The sequence below is a fragment of the Xiphophorus couchianus genome, chromosome 1, assembly GCF_001444195.1.
Source record: "Xiphophorus couchianus chromosome 1, X_couchianus-1.0, whole genome shotgun sequence".
Taxonomy (NCBI): domain Eukaryota; kingdom Metazoa; phylum Chordata; class Actinopteri; order Cyprinodontiformes; family Poeciliidae; genus Xiphophorus; species Xiphophorus couchianus.
Genome location: NC_040228.1, coordinates 16,629,177 through 16,649,814, shown reverse-complemented (window position 1 = coordinate 16,649,814; position 20,638 = coordinate 16,629,177). Strand labels below are relative to the sequence as shown.

The following is a 20,638-nucleotide window of genomic DNA, read 5'->3' as shown; positions in this document are numbered from 1 at the left end:
AAACAGAAGACTGTGACCATCAGGAAGGTATAAAACCAGTCAAACTGTTTTATTTTATAGGATATTGAAACTAAATACTGAATATAAAATTCAGTGCATGAACACACATTTATATTTTATCGAACTTTTTACAAAATAATTTTTCCTAAGACTTATTATGAGGAGCCTACTGATTTTTTAAAGATATTTTGAAAAGCTTCACGTACCCCCTGCAGTACCTCCACGTACCCCCAGGGGTACACGTACCCCCATTTGAGAACCACTGTGCTAGTGGAACAGCAAGGAACAGGAAAACAACAGAAAAGTCTGCGTTGTTTTAAATCTAGCCTACATGAACACAAGGCCACACGGGTGCCCTCTTCTGGTGCTGCTACATATAAGCAGACTCACAATGCAGGGACAGTATGGTCTGCTGGTCAGCTGTTTAACAGACAAATATAATGAATTATAGTTCCACTCTCCTTGGAAATTTTATGTTTGATCTATAGCTTTCTAAGTACTTTGCATTTCATAGAGTTTAGAAAGCTGTGCATTACATTTACGATAACTATTAAGTCGATAAAAAGTTGTCTACAGAAACAGAGCTGCGCAAAGGACTGTTATTTGAGAAACTGTCCAGGATGCATACGTGCATTTCTTCAAATCAAATACAATAGTCTTCAAAAGATTGCAGAAAACAAACCCATATTGAGCCGTTCAAGTGTGGTGTTGTGAGCAGACTGACAGATGTTCGGACACAACTCTCTCTCTTTCTCTCTCTCTTTCTCTCTCTCGCGCTCTCTCCCTGATGAAATCCGCGCAGCCTTATTTGGTGGACGAATAAAAACAAGGACTTTACAAAGTAAGGGAATTGGCCAAATTAAACAACGGGTAATTATGACGCGGTTATATCACTCACATCTGCTCCCAGTGAGTGATTGGCCGGTGACCCCGCCAGCTCAAGCTGTCGTAGCTGGGAGGGCTGGAAGCGCCGTTTGGTCTGGCGATCCGGTGCGCATAGACTAACAATGCCTTCGGGCAAACTTTCCCAACGATACCTGAAGTCCACAGGACCTTCTCTCTTTTAAAGGTAGGCAGTTATGTTTATTTTATGTGCCAACTATGTTCTACAGGTTTGTTATATTGGGAATATTAGTTCCGATAAGCAAAAATAAACAAGTAAACATTAAAAAAAACCATCCAATCAGAACCACAGAACAGATATCACTTACGTTTGCCCACGTTTTCGTTAGCAGGGAGTGTCGTTTGCCAGTGCTGCAGGTGCCTTTGCATTTGCGTCCTTTCTTAATTTGTGATTTTTTTTAAAAGACTGTTGATTAGCTGTATAGTCTATGTAGAAGCTGTATGTAGAAACACTTTACATCTGAAGTTATTTGTGATATTTAAAAATGACAGCAGTTGCTTGCATTTTTGGATAGAGAATTGTGATATATTGCTCAAAACGTTATAGGAACCAGTTCAGATGTTTATATACTGTATACTCAACTGCAACAATATGAAGTAGCCCTTTAAGTACAGCTTTAAGTCCTCAATTCAGCTTCCTCAATTCTTGTAGCTTGTGAATTTTAACAAGTTGTCATCAACATTCCTCAAAGATTTTGATCTATATTGATGTGATAGCATCACACGGTTGCAGTAGATTTTTCAGCTGCTCATCTCTGATGAGAGTCTGTGATGATAAAGGCCTTGTGTAGCAAAGTAAGCTCAGATTATATCACGCTCACCAAACTAATTAGACAATTTGAGTTGTCCAGAAATGGACAGAGTAGTTGTTTTGCATTCTGTAATTTCTGAATTTGATTCCAGCTTCCTTCAGCTACATATCAACGCCCCCCTGGGTAGAGACACTTTAGCCCAACTTGCCTATGATCTCCACATCAGTGTATGAGTGAGTTCACATATGTGAATGTGCACACATTCATACAGCATTCACATTTGTGAAAGGCTGTGTCAAAATTCAGTCAATTTCCCATTTATTGAAATTATACTCAGCTATTATTAGGGAGATTAAAGTTGACCAAGAAAAGTTCCTCACATCATTAAACCCACATCACAATATTCAATAAATGTGTAGCCCTAGTTTGTTGATGGTTTTGTGTGAGCGTAGCAGTACATCTGCAGTTCTGAAAAAGGTCTGTTACTAACAACTCTGACCCATTCTGATGCTTGGTTTGCAGTGCACCATATCCAGATGCATAGACAGATTGAGTTGCCACCATGTAATTGACTGATTTGCAGTTTGTATTTACAGTCAGTGGAGCATAATAAAATTGATTGGGAGTGAGTATTTGGCCTTCAAAAAGAATAGAAGACCCCAATCTCTATTTGAAACTCTATGAATTATAAGAAATGTATTTTCTGAAAATGACGTGCTTTGTTGAGGAAGTACTTAACTACTAAAGCTTCCTAGATACAATCAAGCTTTTTCATTTGGAGCTTTATATATATATATATATATATATATATCCCTATATATATTCCTTTATTTAACCAGGTAAACCCCGTTGAGATCTAGATCTCATTTTCAAGAGAGACCTGGGCAAAAAAAATGTACTTTCTCAAGAAGGCTCTTAAGATAGTCTTATGCAGTTTTAGCAAAATAAAATACTTTTTTATGCATGTGTTGTTGCTAATCTTTCCTTACCAGTCTTGAAAGACTGTAACTGAGGTTATCCTTACTAATATTACTGAACAATAAAAATAAAAAATGAAAAGGAAAAAGAAACAGTCTATTAATAACTACTGTCTTCTCCATTTAACAGTGATTTCTAAGTTTGATTGCTGGATTGTAACATTGTATTGATGCTCTAAGAATTATAAATTGACATGTCAGAAACTATAATATTTCCATCTTTAGATTTCAAGAAATATGAAATTACTTTCATGCCACAGACAGGACTGCATTTAACCTACACATGTTTTATTAATTTAAATTGTCATATGACCGTTTTCAAGTAAAATCCCTGACTGGAAACTGCAAGGATTAGATTACTTGACATGCACTGATTTACTCAATAAGAGAAATGCTGCTTAATCCCTTAATCTACAAAGAGAGCATTTAGCTGTCTCTAGTAAGATCTGTATATTCTGACTTGGTTCTAAAGGTCTGAAATGTAAAGTGTCAAGCTCCTCTGAGTTCTAGGTCTGTCTCAATTATATTTTTTATGAGTAGATATTGTGAGATTTTTCATTTGAAACACTTGGGGTGAAATTTAAAAACAATTTAATTGCTGTTATTTTGCTGTTATTGCAAAATTGCTGTTATTTTTTTGGGTGCAAGGTTTATTTTACTATCTTAATATCCTAAGTGTTTTAATTACAGTACAGTGAATCCCTGCTATTCACTGGGTTTAAGAATCACATCTACCCACAAATAGCCAAAATCCACAAATACTTGAGATCCTCTCTAAGAATGCATTTATTAATAATCCAAAGACTGAATATACCTTAATATTTATACATATTCACAGTGGAAACCAACTTAACACTAATAGAGAAGCTAATTATTACAGTTTTCCTTATTTCTGGTCCTGAGGATCAAACAGATCAAATGCAAGATGCTAAAAGAAGTCTCCAAAACCCTGAGAATGTCATTGGATGACTTATGTCAGGTTCTTACTGCTGTTGATATGAAAGTGCAGGACTGCACAACATAAAGAGACTGCACAATTTTAATGGGAAATGTTAAGGACTAAATCTTGGTTTTCTTAAAAAAACAAAAAAGGCCAGATACAGTTTGCCAGATATAATATAGATACCAATCAAGACTTGTGGGTTAAGGATCTTTGAATACAAATAAAATGTGTCTATTTGGCATAAAGCAATTATAGCCTTAAAGAAAAAGCAACACCTAAAGTAGGAAGTGTAGTTTGGGAAGGCTTTGCTACAGCAGGACCTGACTAACTCAACATTATAAAATGCACAAACAGAGGGTAGCTATTCTAAAACATTATTGCATTAATACATTTCTGATAAACAAATCTGAAGTTGATTTGAACTTTAACTTTTGTGATGTTGCATAGTGATATTTGATAATGAAAGGAAAGCTGAGGGAAGCTTTCCTCAGACTTTTTTTCTGAGACTGCTAGATGGCTTCAACAAACATTTCACTAGATAACACTAGATATTTTAGGGAGGATGTCCTACTTGTTTCCTCTACTAAAGACTTAATTTGTGTTCATTGTTTTGTTTAATATGTGAAATAGGCTTAATGGTTAAGTTCATCTTTTCAGAACATAGATTTTCAATTAACCCCCATCATGGATGATTTTGTCTTTGCACACCATACAAGTCGCTCTATCAAGATCACAGTCCATGTGTGCCTACACAGGACGCTCTGAGATTGTGGATTAAAATTTGCGCCATTCACCTGATTAACGTGTCTGGGGCTAAAGGGGTTGAGTTAAGGCCATGATCCTCATGCTGACTTTTGAACTTTAAGATGTGTTTGTTTCAAATGAGGTCTAAGGATGAAATGTAAGGATGAAACTGAATTCACAGCCTACTGTAATACATTGTTATAGACTGAGTAGATGCATCCATTTGATGAGAAAATGTTTGTTTCTGTCATTTGAGACTGTAGATTCGACTTGGGGGGGAAGCAAACTTGTGAACATGTCTGCTCCACTGTCTCTGTGGTTATTATGTATGTTCCAGGAACTGAGTTTTCAGTATATCCTCACCACTTATTTCACCATTTTGTTATTGTGCTCAGAGAGGAGTTTCCGAGCCAAGATGCTCAGGTTATGTAATGGAGCTATCTAATTGCTGTCTGTTCGCACATCCAGCTGGATTATCAAGTCAGGGATATTGGCCAAGTTTCAGACAAAACATAAACAAACTGCCTCTTGGTGCATGTGCAATGGAAATGTTAAATAATCAGCCTTGTTTTCCAAGTTACAAACATTTTTCGAAAAGATGGACACGTGTAGTTAGTCTTTCCTTGTTTTAATCCCCGGCCAGGTACTGGACCTTTTACTCTGTTACATACTCCCAACAAGCCATTTTCTGTAAACTGGCATTAGTTCTCTGTGTAGCTCTATAAGAGAGAGAACTTCCCCAGGTTTCTCAGTTCAACATCTCTTGGTTGTATTTGACTGTGTGGAAAAACAAACAAAAAGAAAACCTTTTCTTAAAAAAATGTGGCACCTACTGCATTTCGGATTACACTGCAGGTAATCCTAGTGTTGACAAGTGGATTATTATGGAGACAGCAAAATTCTAAAATGACCTATAGTAAACAGATGAACCTGTGACCTTGTGATGACCACCTGCTAAAAGATATATTCAGCTTCCTAATTAACTACATACTTATTAAAGATCTTGCTCAGACTGTGTTTCCATGCATTTAAGACTTTAGGGGTCAAATAAAGTAGTACAGTATGTGTCATGTGGTAATTTTAGGAGCAGATGTGGCTTCACCCTGTGTACATGTGCAGTTTTGTATCAGTTTATGCGATATATGTGAGCATGCCTGTTGCTAGCTTGTGCACCACCTGAGATTAGTGATATGTCATAGAGTCAGACCAGATGTCCATATTTTCCCCGTCTGGTTCTAGCACTAAAAAGGCTTCTGAAAAATAATTTAATATTTGTGGAAATGAGAGACCCTTAATCCCATCTGTGCCAGACTGATGCCAGAGGGTGAGGATGAGGTGACCTGGGTGCATGATAGAACAGATGAGAGCATACACTTCATTGCTTCTAAGTAACATTAAACGCTGCGGTGTAATCCTGTGGTTGTGCTTATTAACAAATAGGAGTAAATGAGCCTTGTTAGAGCACAGCAAATTTAAAGGTATATTGGTAAATACATCATACAAGGAAAAAAAAAACATGTTTGAAATTATACAAGAGACATAAAAGATCATAGAGGGTCACAAATGTGTGTGTGAATAATATCACCATGCTCATTTTGAGTTTTGTTTTTTGCATTAAATAAGAGAATAAGATACATTTCATTCTAAGAGTACAAAAGTGCTTTTTAGTACTCTTGTCTGTCATAGATACAGAGTTGCAGCTGGAGGAATGGTTTTATAATGGCTGGCCTGTGGTTAGGTGGATATGTGGGCATGTTCTGTTGGCTGTGTTAGCAGATAGAAACAGCCTGGTGCATCAGTCAGTGCCTGCAGTGGAAAATGCCTTGTCAAAACAGTTAGAGATGTTATTGCTGATTTGTGTTTTTACCCAAATAGGAAACGGCATTTTCTCTCTATGCAAACAACCTGAGAAACATATTATTGGTGCAGTTGTTAAATTATTATTCCTCAATAATAACTATTTGACATTGAAGGAGTAAAAACATTTGTAGGCCTATCTTCGTAAAACGTAATTTTGCTAGTAGATTATTCTTTAAAGAGAAAATCTCAAGACTTGCCTTCAGATTGTTTTGAACACATGTTCCTCCTTGCACATTTCCAATGAAAGATAAACATTTGTTGTCTCTTTCTGAATATGCAGGAAAGCACTTATACCAGTAGTTACAAGTACTTGCTATAGCTGCCCTGCGATAACATTTTATGGTTTTTGAAAACTAATTTTAGCATCTTGTTGTCAGATGTCAGTGTAAACTAGCCTGCTAGGCATGTTAGCAGTTGCTTTGCATGGTCTCCACTGTAGCCTATAGTATTTTCCATACAGTGGAATGATTTATTTCAAATTCTTTAGACATCTATTTAAACCTTTTATTCCAGTGTCATAAACTGTCACAGCTTTCTTTCTGAATGTCTCAGACATCTTTTTGTGAATAAACACCATGGTGTTTATTCACATATCAACAGTCAAGGGAACGCTATGCTAAATATATGAGGCTTAAACCGGGGAAGCATCCTTCAATTTGCTTGGTAAGAATGTTTTAAGCATGCATACCTAATATGCATTTTAAAATGTATGACTTGGATAACTGAATTCAGAGGAAGTTTTAAAAAAAAATAATAATAAAAAGAAATGTTCTCACTACGTTTTCTGGCATTTAGCAAACACAAATGATTAATTCTAACTGACCTAAACCAATTAAAAATTTGTCAAATTTAGCTTGAGACGGCAAGAAAAAAAATTGTACATGTCTTTTTATTCAATGCATGCAAATATCTGGTCTCAATTGCATACAGTTAAAATAAACTTTACTGCTTTGCTTGGCTAATTTACTAATACCTCTTTCTAACATCAAACACCTTTCAAAAAACAATACCAGAAGCTGCCAAAATACTTTTTGGTAAGATGTCTTTTGTCTGGGATGTGCAGGGAAAGATCTTGAGAATAGATTAAAACGGTGAATGAGAACCAAATTCATGGTTCTGACAGGTCTGATGTTCATCTTAACCTCTTTGTTAAGATAAGTGTGTGTTAATCTCACTCTCACCTCTGGACAACAACTTAGAAAAATAAAGAACACAACAAATCTCTGTATGCCATATTCCCAGTTTCTGTGCATAAAGTTAAAAATAAATAAGTAGGAAATAGAGTTTAAATAATCCTGATTATTTTTCTAATACACATGGTATGCTCTGTTTAATTAATTTGAATCACTTCTGATATAGCATTGCATGGTTTCTAGGTTACAAAATGGGTTAGACAGAAACAAATGTGTACAATTTACATCAACTTTGACCAAAGCTATTTAAAAATTATAGGGCAAAATGCAACATTGACATATCATTTATGCACACACTCACACTAAAGGGCAAGTTTAGTGTTTTTCTGGTGTTTCCTCATTTCTCTTACTATGCTAAGCAGACACTCCAGAAACCTGAATGTGTTCTTAATTTAAAGTAAAAACATTAAGAAAAACCTGACATACTGCTTTAGTGGATGTTATGATTTTGAGTTGGCTAATTCCAGTCAATTGCTACAAAACTATACCAACATCTGAACATCTTCTATTGCAATGCCTTTCTTTAAAGAGTCAGTTTTTCATGTTGTAATTGCACAATTTCAACCCAGCTTAGATATCAATCCCATAAGATTTGTCATTACAACTTTCTGTCAGAGGAATCGGGGATCCTCTATGTTGTTTATGCACAGAGCAAGGGCATTTTCCACTCCTGCATTTAAATTAATTGTTGCAGTTTTCCAAAAACCTTCTAAAAACCACTGGAATTGTCTTTGTTGTTCTCTCTGCAAGCTATAATCCAGTTATTTGTATTAATTCCTAAATTTGCTGTGTGTTGTGATCTCAAACTCCAGACATTTAATTTGGTTTTCAAACACCTAATAATCACAAATCTGTTTCATGTGTCTCTGTGCCGGTCCTGTGATAGACTGGTACCCTGGGTGTACAGGGTCTCCTACTCAACGATTGTTGGGACACTAATGCAATGGTGTGTGTGGGACAGGGGGAGTCCCAAGTTGTAGGAGTGCTTTGGCTGGTTGGGCTGGTATTTTTGGATCAGAATTTTCGCCCTATTAAGCAGATTAATGCAGGATAGGCAGCTCAGTGCTATAAGCCGAGGAATCTCTTCCACTGGATCATCACAGATACCATTGAGCTGGTGAGCCAGGCAGTTCTGTACTCAGGGAAGAAAGAGATGAAAAGTAAATAAGCACCGATAGTATAACATGTTGTATTTTATGATTTCAAATGGAAAACTTCCTATTTTCTACTTGTATTTAGAATATGGGTTTTTACAATTCTCTCTTCCAAGTTCCGAGTGGCGATGCTCTACTACATCTTTTTTTCCCCCAAGAGAAAAAAAAAAACATGGCATTTTATACATTGATCACCCAGCAATAGCACCAGGCCCATATTGTTCTCCAAAGCTGAGCAGAATAATTAGTAATTGAACAAACAACATTAGGTCCTGAGATGTGTCATGCTAGAATGTTAAAAAATGATCCCTTAAACACTGTTTAATTGGAGGATGTGACATCTGACTTCCCTCTAATGCTTTCAAACCAAATTAGATTCGAATATGGGACATCAGGGGTCAAATGTAACACCCCACACAACAAACATGTTGTGTGGTGCCAGGTGCCCATTACCTGGCATTGAGTGCCAAGTGCTGGATCAGCACTTGGCTGATCCAGCACAGCACTTAAGTATTAAAATCAAATTAATGTAAATGCAACGTTCACTGCAATTGTAGTGGATAAAGTGTTAACACTTTGTGCAAAAACATAGCAGCAAGTGATCTAACCAACCGCAAAGCATTGCATAATTAAGTATCTGTTGTTGGAGATGTATGAATAAATCAGCTGGTTGATGAAATTGGCGAATTTTTGATCAGAAACATTCAGAAATCTGATCTTTTTTCAATTACTGATTACACTCTAACTTAACACTTTTGTACTCTTTTACAGGTTTAGACACCTTTTAACTAAATAGAGAAAGCATATTTTTCTGCAGTAAATACAGTTTAACATGTTTTTTCTATTTATTTATATGACCTTTATTTATTCAAACTCATTGAGATCCAAAATCTCATTTACAGAGACTCCAATGATTTTTTTTTTCTCCATTGTAAAATATTAACACTAGTAAAAATCCTGTTTTAAAGCTGCTCCTATTCCACATGCATGCCTGGGACGTAAATAAATAAATGAACAAATAACCAATCACAGCAGGAAGTCTGAAGCAACTTAAAATAGCATTTCCTAATCTTCGTTGGCAACTTTTACCAGTGCCAAAAGTTGCTACAGCTTTCGCAAGTGACTCTAGATACGACACTACAGTAGTTCCCTTACTCTACCCAGGTGGGGTACTAACAGCTTTGCCTTCAAAAGTGTTATAATTTTCCTCCTTCCTGTACATTCACATAACTAAACTAGATTCAGATTGATCAGTTATCCAAACATATGTGTTTTCCACTGTGGGTAGAGCAGGAAGACACTTATGAAACAGAAATGATAGCATTTGGCAGGTTCCCCTGTCAAACAGATTCCCCTTATCTTAGCTGTGTGTTTGGGAATTCTCTTTATGATCAAACTTTGACTGATCTCTGATCCTTATTTACAATAATTGTAAGGGACAGTAAAACTTTGGGAATCCATTTAGCAAATTCAATAGCTTACGACACTAGTTTAGATGACTGATGCAAGCTGAATTGAAGAAAACGTAACTATTAGAAGACATCTGAAAATTATTTTCCTCTCACTGTGGCTTTCCACTCCATATGTCTTTCGAGAACAGCTTGGTTAGTTGATGTGTCATCCCTGCAAGGCATTTATAAGCTGTAAGCTGCTGATGTTGACATGGGTGTGTCTACAGGCCGCAGGCCAAGTCTCAGTGCAGAGCAGCTGGGACCAAAATCCTCCCTTGGCTTTCTGACAAGGCATGTACACACACAGACACACACACACGCATTGGAACAAAACATCACAAAAGTAAATCTCTTCTTGATAAATTAAAAGCTTCCTGTGGACAGTTAAAATAGGAAACTAGTAGATGAACTAATGTATCACTGGAGAAAATTATAAATTATTAGCAACGGGATGCGTGCAGTCAAACATCTCCAAAAATTAAAAGCATATTACTGTTTGTTACTGTTTAATTGAGGTACAAATAATCTGATGCAAAGTTAAATTAAGTCGCATGAAAGTCTTTTTGTTTAAGATTTGGATGAATGTATATGTAACATAATTTTAAACAATACTGTAACACAAGGACACAATAAAAACTGATGAAAAAAACCTTTAATATCTTTACATGAAATGTAGCACAAAAAAAACCCCGCTCTTTATTTGAACACTAAATTACGACTCATACTTTTATTCATACTTCTCCCAGATACATAGCATGACTTGGGTTAAACTTTTTGGGCTTCCTTCCACAAACGTTTGGTTAACTTGACACATTTGAGTTGATTGTAGTCACACCTGTAGATGTATTTTAAGACCACACTTTAAATATAATGCTTTCTTTTTTGACACAGTCAAAAGAAACCAGCCAAGATATCAGGAACAGAATTGTGCAGCTGCACAATAAATGTGATGAATTTCAGAGATGAATGGATTGTGGTCCAAAATGTGCAGTTTGACCCCAGAACAAAAGCTAAAGAATTTGTGAAGATGCTGGATGAAGCTGGTAAGAGACATTCATTATCCACTGTGAAACAAGTCCTGTGTCTACGTGGGCTGAAAGGCCTTTCAGTGAAGAAGAAGCCACTACTTCCTTCGCAAAGTGAGAAAAAAATGTGTTTGTGACCATTTTTTTTGTGTATGTAAATATCCGGTTTCAACTGTATACCTTTTGACATTGTTAAATACCGAATATATTCATTTTTAAGCAAACCAGCCAGCAAGGGATTGGCTTAAGCTAGATTTGCCAGAACATCTGCTCGTGTTTACCCACATGTAATAAATTCACAGGGAATAGCTTACTGAAGTGCGCAGCTCAGCTCAGCATGCTTCACCATATTTTTTCTTTGTTTTTTTAATCTAAATTACTATATTGTTATCAATGTGGAGTTTTTTTAATCCTTGTCCAGCACTGGGAGGAAAGAAAGGGGTAAAGGGAGTGGGGCTGTTTTAGTGGATCAGATGTCATAAGAGATTTTATAACTCACGAGGTTTTATTTTCTAAACAGCACTGATAAGTTCATTTGGTTTTATTAACTTTTGAGGACTATCTTTCTCATTTTCCATGAGAAACAAACTTCTTGTGTGAATAAAAATGTTTTCAAAGCTACATTTGCCAGAATATGAGTAATTTTATTGAGGGTATAGTATAATTTTGAAGTTATGCTGTTGATGAAATTCTCATAGAGAAACTTTACTGAAATGTTTGAGTTTTTTGAGTGTCTATTCTTTGTACTAGGACGTTTATGCGTAATCTGGTAAGGCTTACCGTGCAAATAAATATTAGCACACAACACAATGTTTTCAACAATTATACTGCCTTCGCCATATGAAATGCAACTAGACAGTACAGCTAAACTCTTCCCTGACACAAAGACTCTGAGGAAAGTTGACCTTTGTCCACAGGTTTATTGACTTCAAGGAAGTGTGAAACTGAAACACACAAAAAGGGGATACATGACTTTACATTCTTTTTACAAGCATGTACATACAAATTTAGTATAACCAAATTAAATACTGTTCCTACAATACACATTCAAACATATTTAACATCCACCTCAACAACCAGAAATGATGTAAGAAATAATGATGTATAATAATACATTAAACATAACCTACCCACAATGCTTCGTCCAGGCAAAGATGGATGGATTGACTAAACACATGGGTGACATGAAATATAACTCAGCTTGGCTTCCTGGCCGAAGTCACATGACATGCAGCTGGCCTGCGCCTCTTAAAGGGAAAGCCCCTACACATACACACCCACATAAATCCCCAACAACACAACAAGTCTTCAATGTTTTGAGCTGTCAGGATTCAAATTAAATATCTTAATGTAGAATCAATTTAAGCATGAGTAATTTAATTGATAATTTAACTGCTTTTGAAAGGGGGGAGGACATTTTTACTATGAGCTTACTTTAAAAGAACTGACATTGATACAAAGTAGCTTGGGATTTTTGACATTCTTTAGAGAAAGATGTTGAAGGTTTTGGAACATTACAATGTTTTTTAGAAAAATTATATAAATTTTTTAAGTTAAAAAAAAAAAATATATATATATATATATATATATATATATATATATATATATATAATTAGCGATAACGTGATGTGTCTTAGTGTACACATCATCCCTTTAATTTTAGACTCAGCTTCCATACATACCATTTTGTGCAAATAATTTCTACAATGAGAGAACAGAGATATGTTCAGAAGATCATAATGGATTGAATTATAATACCAAATCCTTCACATTTAGCTGCCAAAAAATATCCAGAGACCCCTTTAAGAGCTCAGATATCCAGTTTCTCCAATTTAATGTTGGAACATATTAAACAGTAATTTAAACTCATGGTCATTAAAGATTTATGCTCTGAAGATACACAGCTTAGACACAGTGGGCAGTTAAAAGGCTTAAAGATAGTGGTAATAAAGGACGTGTTGAAAGTGAAAGGCTGTGTAAAGGGAGCTCCATCATTCTGTTTACCCTCCAGTATTGAACAAGTGCATTGTGAAGTAAGATATTAAATATTCATTGTGATACTGTAAATAAGTCAGATATTGATACGACAGGGGCATGTGTGTGTAAGGTAAGTGAGTCAAGCATTGAGAAATCTGAGGCTCGTTCCAGTCTAGAAGGTCTTGAGCACATCACTTAGATCACTGATAGACAGCATATGCCACGCATGAACACCCCCTCTGTCCAAACAAGATACCACTCACACTTCATAAGAAAAATAACACTGCTAGCCATTTAAAATCTAAGAAAGCCGTCCACTGGTATATATCTGTTCCTGTGTGTATGTATGTTGACATGTGTGGACGAATGTCAATATATATAGACAAACGCCACAGAAATAGTGCGGGTTTGTGTGTTTATCAGTGTGTGTATGCATGCGTGCCTGTGTGTAGGTTTGTTTGGCCTTTGCCACAGCTCCAGTTTCTTCTTCAGCATAAGGTTACCCAGTGTAGTCCAAGAAAGATAAAGCATTCTCGCCTAAAGCAGAAGAGCAGCAGGAAGTTGCAGGAGGAGTAGAACTTAGATAATTCTTGTATCTTTCTTTAGTTGTTGAAATTTTCTACCATATTGCAAAGACCAGATTTGGAGAGCATCTTTTAAAAGAAGGTAAAATCTGTGTTGTTTATGCACTTCTCTGATTTACAACCTGTTTAAAAGATGTACTATTGGGTTTATTCGAGCTCTTAGATCAGCGAGCCAAATGAACCTGGAGGTGCCGAGGACTTCCAGGAGGCAGAGAGGAGACAGGGCCTTTGCTGTTGCAGCTCCCAAACTTTGGAATTCTTTACCTATGTTGGTAAAACAGGCCCCCTCTTTAGCAATTTTTAAATCTGCTCTTAAGACTTACTTTTTTCGGTTGGCCTTTGATTCAGTTTGAGATGCTGCTTGTCTGTATTTATCTGGGTATGTTTATGTATTATATAGAGTGTTTTACGTCACTGCATTGTTGGTTTTGATGTGTTTTAATTTTGATTTTTATTTGTTTAATCTTGTGATTGTACAGCACTTTGGTCAGTGGTACTGTTTTAAAGTGCTATATAAATAAACTTGCCTTGCCTTGCCTTATTCCGTGAAATGGATGCTCAAAAAAAGGACATTTTTTGCTGACCTCGGAGAGGTCAGCTTTTACTGGGTTTATATGTGTAAAGTATATTAAGTTTATTCTAGGATAAATTTCAAACATTTTTATGCATTTCCATTTTATAGTGTATGTTATTTTTTAGTAGTTGTCCAAATCTTTTTGAATAGTTTTGTATACTTTGTTTCAGTACAGTGTTTTGAGTCCTGGAGAGCTTGGGGTCAGTATAATATTTAACTATTAATAATAGGACTATATAGTCATTGTGAGCACACTGTTTTATATATAGACAGATGATAAATTCACACCATTTTTGTTTAATTCTAATATTACTTGCTGAATTCATGACATTATTGGAACAGAGTACCAGAATATTATTGGGTTGGATTTGACTGAAATTGGATTTTAAACTAGATCTTATGGCATTGGGATTAGTTTAATTGCATGGTTTTCAAATAAATAGGATTGTATGTAACTGGATCTGAATGTGAGGGTTTGATTATCCTTTTAATCTTTTACAGCAGAATTGAAAAGGCAGGCAATACAAATACATTTTCAAAGATGTTACACTGCAAAAGATGAAATGCTATTTGATTTTCTGAAACTGAGCAAACATGTTTGTTAATCACGAATATACTGGAAAATTAAAACTAAGTATTTGTGTTTACAGCAGACTGGTTGATTTATATCCTGTGATAGTAATCTTTTTTGCTTCCTTCATGCCCTATTCATTATATATTTCCTTCCTTGTGATAAATAATTCCTCTTTCCTTGCCAGAGGTTCTTTCTCATCATCCCGTCTATCCATCCACCCACATCACAGCTCCCATTTTGTCTCATTGTCACTTTCCCTTTTTTGCAGCACAGTTCTCTTCCCACCCAGTTCTTCCACCCACATTAATCTTCCCAACAATTTCCATGTCATTCTCCTCATTCACTTGCTTTTTGCTTATTTCTTGCAGAGCAGGGCTGGAATCAGCATTGCTGGTTTTAGGTGTTGATTCATCTCTGAAGTCTTTAATTAAACATCTGCAGACATTTCAATCACATATTTAGTCACTTAAAGGAGCAGTATTATGTGTTTCCAGGGACATGGTGCCATCTTATTACACAATCAACTATTTCTATTTTATGCCTTTTTTAGACCAGTTAAATTGTACGCAATCAAGGGTAGTTAAGTGTAATCACAAATGACAAAGGTTTCCAGTATCATGGCCTCTGGAAATTACAAGGCATTGTGCAGTTTAAATGTCTTGTCTGGAAGAAGGGAGACCCATGCTATTACTTTACCCCAATTAATTATGCATTAATTTATGCAAAGCCATGGTTACCTTGTACTACCCTGTCCTTGTGTAGCTTGTAGTGAGGGCACTACAAAGGGTACACTTATGTTTCCTTTCAGGTGCTCAGGTGTACACTACTACAAACTTAGATAAAATGAAAAATAATTAGCAAATATTTGTCTGATTATTTACTTATTTTTACATTACAAGAAATCAAATGTTTGACCTGATAACTTAAAATAAACACTGGTATGGCATGAAAATATGTGTATTTCTTCAGTTCAGAAATTTTAAAACATCTCTTAAAATTTATCAAAATTATTTTCCATCCATTGTCTTTATCTCCTTATTCTTGCAGTATCACAGAGGGACTGGTGCCTATCTACAGTAGTTATTGAATATGATGCAGGGTACAACTTGGACAAATCGCCATTCTTTTTCAGGCCAGTACACACACATAGGAAAAACTATCATTCTTACCTTCACACACTCTCTCAAGACAACTTTGAGAGACTGATTAACATAATGTGCGGGTTTATGAACTTTAGGAGGAAACCAGAGTACTGAAAAAGAGCACATGATAACAGTGCTAATAACGGCAACATCCACTCCTAAGGTCCATAATTGCAACTTCAAAAGGCTGTAGAAACATGTTGAAAAGTATTCGTAATCAAAGTTATGCCATTGAGATTGACTTCTTCCTTTGCTGCTGATTTTTCTATTATGCCATTTCCAAAAAGAAGGCAATCTTCTATGAAACAATCAAAGATAAAATAAGGCATTTTTAGATATGGTAATATTCTTACCTTAAGAAAGGTAATGTATAAAAAGTCTTTAACCACTAATCAAAACTGACAAATTCTCTTTACTCTGTCTTTTCTTTTATAGGTGTTGAAGGAAAGCTAAGAACAGCAATGGCTTCCTGTTTGTCCTATGAGTCTTCCTAAAGACTCAACTCTGGTGGGCTGATGCTGCTACATATTTTGACAACTGAGTTATCCCTCTGTTACTCAAAGTGTGAGATTCTCTTATCCTGGTAGTTTTAAGGCATTGCACTGGCTGAACCCCAGCCATGGAGGTGGCCCTGGTTGACTTTGAGAGCCTGGAGGACATTAATGGCACCCTTGAGGATGAGATTGACACCTATGCTGATGAGACAACAGCTCTCACAGTGGATGTTCCTCCAGAGCAAAACAGCTCTGACATCAATAACCGTCAACGACCCCATCAACTCTCCTCCAACCCTTCACATTACAGCCCAATGCCCTCCTACATTTGGGAATCCACCTCCTCTTCACCCATTCCACCAACGCAGAGACTGGAAGTACCTCAGTCACCAGTGATGCCATCACCAAGCAGAAAGGGTCGCAGTAGTTGTGCCAGCATTATCTCCAACTGGAAGCTGCTGTTAAACAGTGAAGGCATGAAGGAAAGTGAAACAATCTTCAGTCGGCTCACGAAGGAGTGCTGTGAGGATCTGTTTGCAGATAAAAGAGGGTTGGATGATGGAGACCAGAAAGTCATCATCAACATAGCTGGTCTTCGCTTTGAGACACAGCTCAAAACACTGGACCAGTTCCCTGAAACACTTCTTGGAGACCCCTTTAAGAGGACAGAGTACTTTGATCCAATGAGGAATGAATACTTCTTCGATCGGAATCGACCAAGTTTTGATGGGATCTTGTATTACTATCAGTCTGGCGGCAAAATTAGAAGACCAGCTAATGTTCCCCTTGATGTGTTTGCTGATGAAATTGTATTCTATGAGCTCGGACATGAAGCTATGGAACAGTTCAGAGAAGATGAAGGATTCATAAAAGATGTTGACATACCTCTCCCTAAAAATGAAATCCATAGGCAATTTTGGCTCCTGTTTGAATACCCAGAGAGCTCCAATGCAGCACGGGGTGTAGCGCTAGTTTCTGTCTTGGTCATTGTCATATCTATCATCATATTCTGCATGGAGACACTGCCAGAGTTCAGAGATGACACTGAACTCTTTTTTCCAAGAGTGGTTCAACATGTCAACCAGTCCAAAGCATCCCACTCTGGCTCTTTAGCTGGTGCAAAGCTCAAAACATTATCCGATCCTTTCTTTTTTGTTGAAACTGTCTGCATAGCTTGGTTTGCCTTTGAGTTGATTGTTCGGTTTGTGGTGTGCCCGAGCAAAAGTGAGTTTTTCCACAACCTCATGAACATGATCGACATTATATCCATTATCCCCTATTTTGTAACTTTGATGACAGAACTGGCCACAACCCCTCAGGAGAGCTCAGGACAGAACATGTCTTTGGCCATTTTGCGTATCATCCGCTTGGTCAGAGTCTTCCGTATTTTCAAGCTGTCACGTCACTCAAAGGGACTGCAGATCTTGGGACAAACTCTAAAAGCAAGCATGCGGGAGCTTGGTTTGCTCATCTTCTTTCTTTTCATTGGAGTTATTCTTTTCTCCAGTGCCATCTACTTTGCTGAAGTAGATGACCCTGACACACAGTTTGTCAGCATTCCTGATGGGTTCTGGTGGGCTGTGGTGACCATGACAACTGTAGGTTATGGAGACATGTGTCCTATCACACTTGGGGGAAAAGTGGTGGGCACACTGTGTGCAATAGCTGGTGTGTTGACAATTGCTTTGCCTGTTCCTGTCATTGTCTCCAACTTCAACTACTTCTACCACAGAGAGACAGAAGCAGAGGACAAGGTTCCCATGACAGAGGCTCTTGAGCAAGCCATAAAGGCAGAAGAAAGTACCAAACAGGGTAGCAATCCTTCAGTTAATAAGGTCAATGGTATCTGACAGGAAAAGGAGAAACACTGCTGACTAAGAAAGAACTTTTCAATCAAGCAGCAAAAATAGTGGAAACATAAAACGAATTAAATTTTAGTGAGAATGAGTCCAAAGAATGAATTTAAGATTGAATAAATACTTATTCTTTTGGTGAAAAAATGTTTTATAGCAACAAACAGGGTGTACCAGACTTACCTCTTGTATTTATTTATTTATTTATTTATTTATTTATTTTTGTATGAAAATGGCACTTTGTGGATTTACCTGAAAATTCACTGTTATTGTTTAGGAATTTTTGTCATTCTTCACTATTTTAGGTTAACTTCACTGTTTGTTGTCGCTTTAGATATGTAAATCTTTCATTACTATCATTCAAGATGCAAATTAAGTGTTAAACAGTTTCATTTTTAACATTGTTTTTTTCATAAACTTTGCCATTATTTCTCTCAACCTTAGCTTATTTTGGTTAAAAGATATTTATGCACATATCTTTATTTACAACACAATTTTCAGACATTTAATGTCAAATGTAGCTAAAGATGATCATAACGATGACCACTAATTAAATATATATAATGCTCTGCAAAAGTAGTCATATTCTTTGAACTTTTACAGATTTGGTCATGTTACAACTACAGGCCTCAGTATATTTTTATTAAAACCCTATATGGTGAACTAAAACAAACTAATGCAGAATTGTGAAGAGGTAGTATGGCAAGACTTTAAACCCACCACTGTCATCCAGATCAACCAACAGACCATACAAGGAGAGCATTCATTAAAAAAGCAGCCAGAAGCCCATGGTAACACTGTGGAAACCTTAAAAATCCACAGATCAGGTCAGCTGATAGGTTGACTGTTCTATCATCCTCTCTGGAAATCTGATCCTCATGGAAGAGTAGCTGAAAGAAAGCCATTATTGACTCCATTAGGAGTCCTGCTTGCAAAATGCCAAAAGCCATATTGGGAACACATCAAACAATACGTTGTTTTGACCAGGTTAGAATGTAACGTTTTGACCTACATGCAAAAAATACACCACTATATTTCAATTGCAGTGTTGGCAGCATCATGCTGTAGACATGCTTTTCTTCACAGTATCGGGAAAGGTGGTAAGAGATTACTGAATAATGGATGGAGCTACGTACAGGCAATTCTTGATAAAAATCTATTATGACAACAGAAGACTTGGAGGTTCATTATCCAGGAGGACAGTGAGCTTAAATACTATGTGATGGAATGGGTTGAATCAAAGCCCAGGTCTATATTTGTTTGTGAATGTGTAGCAAGAGTTGAAGAATTAGTGTTTCCAATCCCACCCAACAAACCCCTTTGAAAAACCACTGTGATTGAACAGCCTTTCAAGGCATTATACAATAAAATTTTACTGCAAAACCCATGCTTTTATAAACTGACCAAGATCTTATCAGATATCTGTCCAAATTTTGGTATATTATTTTGGTTTGAAAACATTACTTGTTCAGTCAACCCTAAAATGTTGCTAAGGATAAACTTATTTTGATTGGAAGTATGGCCAGGTCTTACCCAATACAACCCATCCATCCATCCATCCATTTTCTGTTCACCCTTGTCCCCAATGGGGTCGGGAGGGTTGCTGGTGCCCATCTCCAGCTACGTTCCGGGCGAGAGGCGGGGTACACCCTGGACAGGTCGCCAGTCTGTCGCAGCCCCAATACAACCAAAGTTCTAAAATAAAACTTAAATAAAAAGCTGACAGAGTTCCTTCAATTCTGCTTGTGAAAAATGTTTTTATGTTTTATGTGCTGCTGTGTTTGTTTACTTAAAAATATTGTTTTCCTAACAATTTCTCACTTACTGTGAGATTTAAAAAAACTACCTACCTACAGTTTAACTTACTCCACATTATGGATTCCAATGGAGTGCCTTAAATTATATAATGTTAGTGTACTGCTGAATTTGCCATACTTAACAATGATATTTAAAAAGCATTCATCTTCATTGTTTTCCATTTCAGGTTGGTTGTTAAAAAGAAACCTTTTTTTTCATTTTTCGTTTATAAATTCTAAAAAAAAAAAAGTCATAACTAAGCTATTCCTTGTTTCCTTTAAGATATTTGAATACATTTCAAGTATAGCTAACTAATGAGAAAATAGCATTTATTTGTTAATATAAATATATTAGCTTATTGAATAAATTTTGCATAAGAAATGTATCTTTTTTCATAGATGAAACAACAAAAAACACAACGATCTATTACAATGACCATTATATATATATATATATATATATATATATATATATATATATATATATATATATATATATATATATATATTGCTTCCCATCCTGTATGCTGCAATGGACAGGTCATTGTTACTGACTTAAACTTAGCAGAGCCTAATTTGTAAATAACTAATTTACCAACTATGTTTTGAATAAAATGATAGAAGGGTTTATAAATTAGTCAA

The 20,638-nt window shown here is 36.2% G+C and overlaps 1 protein-coding gene across 2 annotated transcripts; it reads left to right on the top strand.

Annotated features, from left to right (window-relative positions):
* Window positions 1-774: 774 nt before the first annotated feature.
* On the top strand, window positions 775-19,738 carry kcna10a (potassium voltage-gated channel, shaker-related subfamily, member 10a). Of its 2 annotated transcripts, none has more exons than XR_003596848.1 (2): window positions 775-1,069; window positions 15,759-16,270. XR_003596848.1 is itself a non-coding variant. In XM_028027513.1 (2 exons), the coding sequence occupies exon 2, from the start codon at window positions 16,473-16,475 to the stop codon at window positions 18,195-18,197; it is 1,725 nt and encodes a 574-aa protein (XP_027883314.1). In that variant the 5' UTR covers window positions 775-1,069; window positions 16,289-16,472; the 3' UTR covers window positions 18,198-19,738. The 2 variants fall into 2 exon arrangements, 1 of the variants encoding a protein (XP_027883314.1); XM_028027513.1 differs by lacking the exon at window positions 15,759-16,270 and adding an exon at window positions 16,289-19,738.
* The last annotated feature ends 900 nt before the right edge of the window (window positions 19,739-20,638 follow it).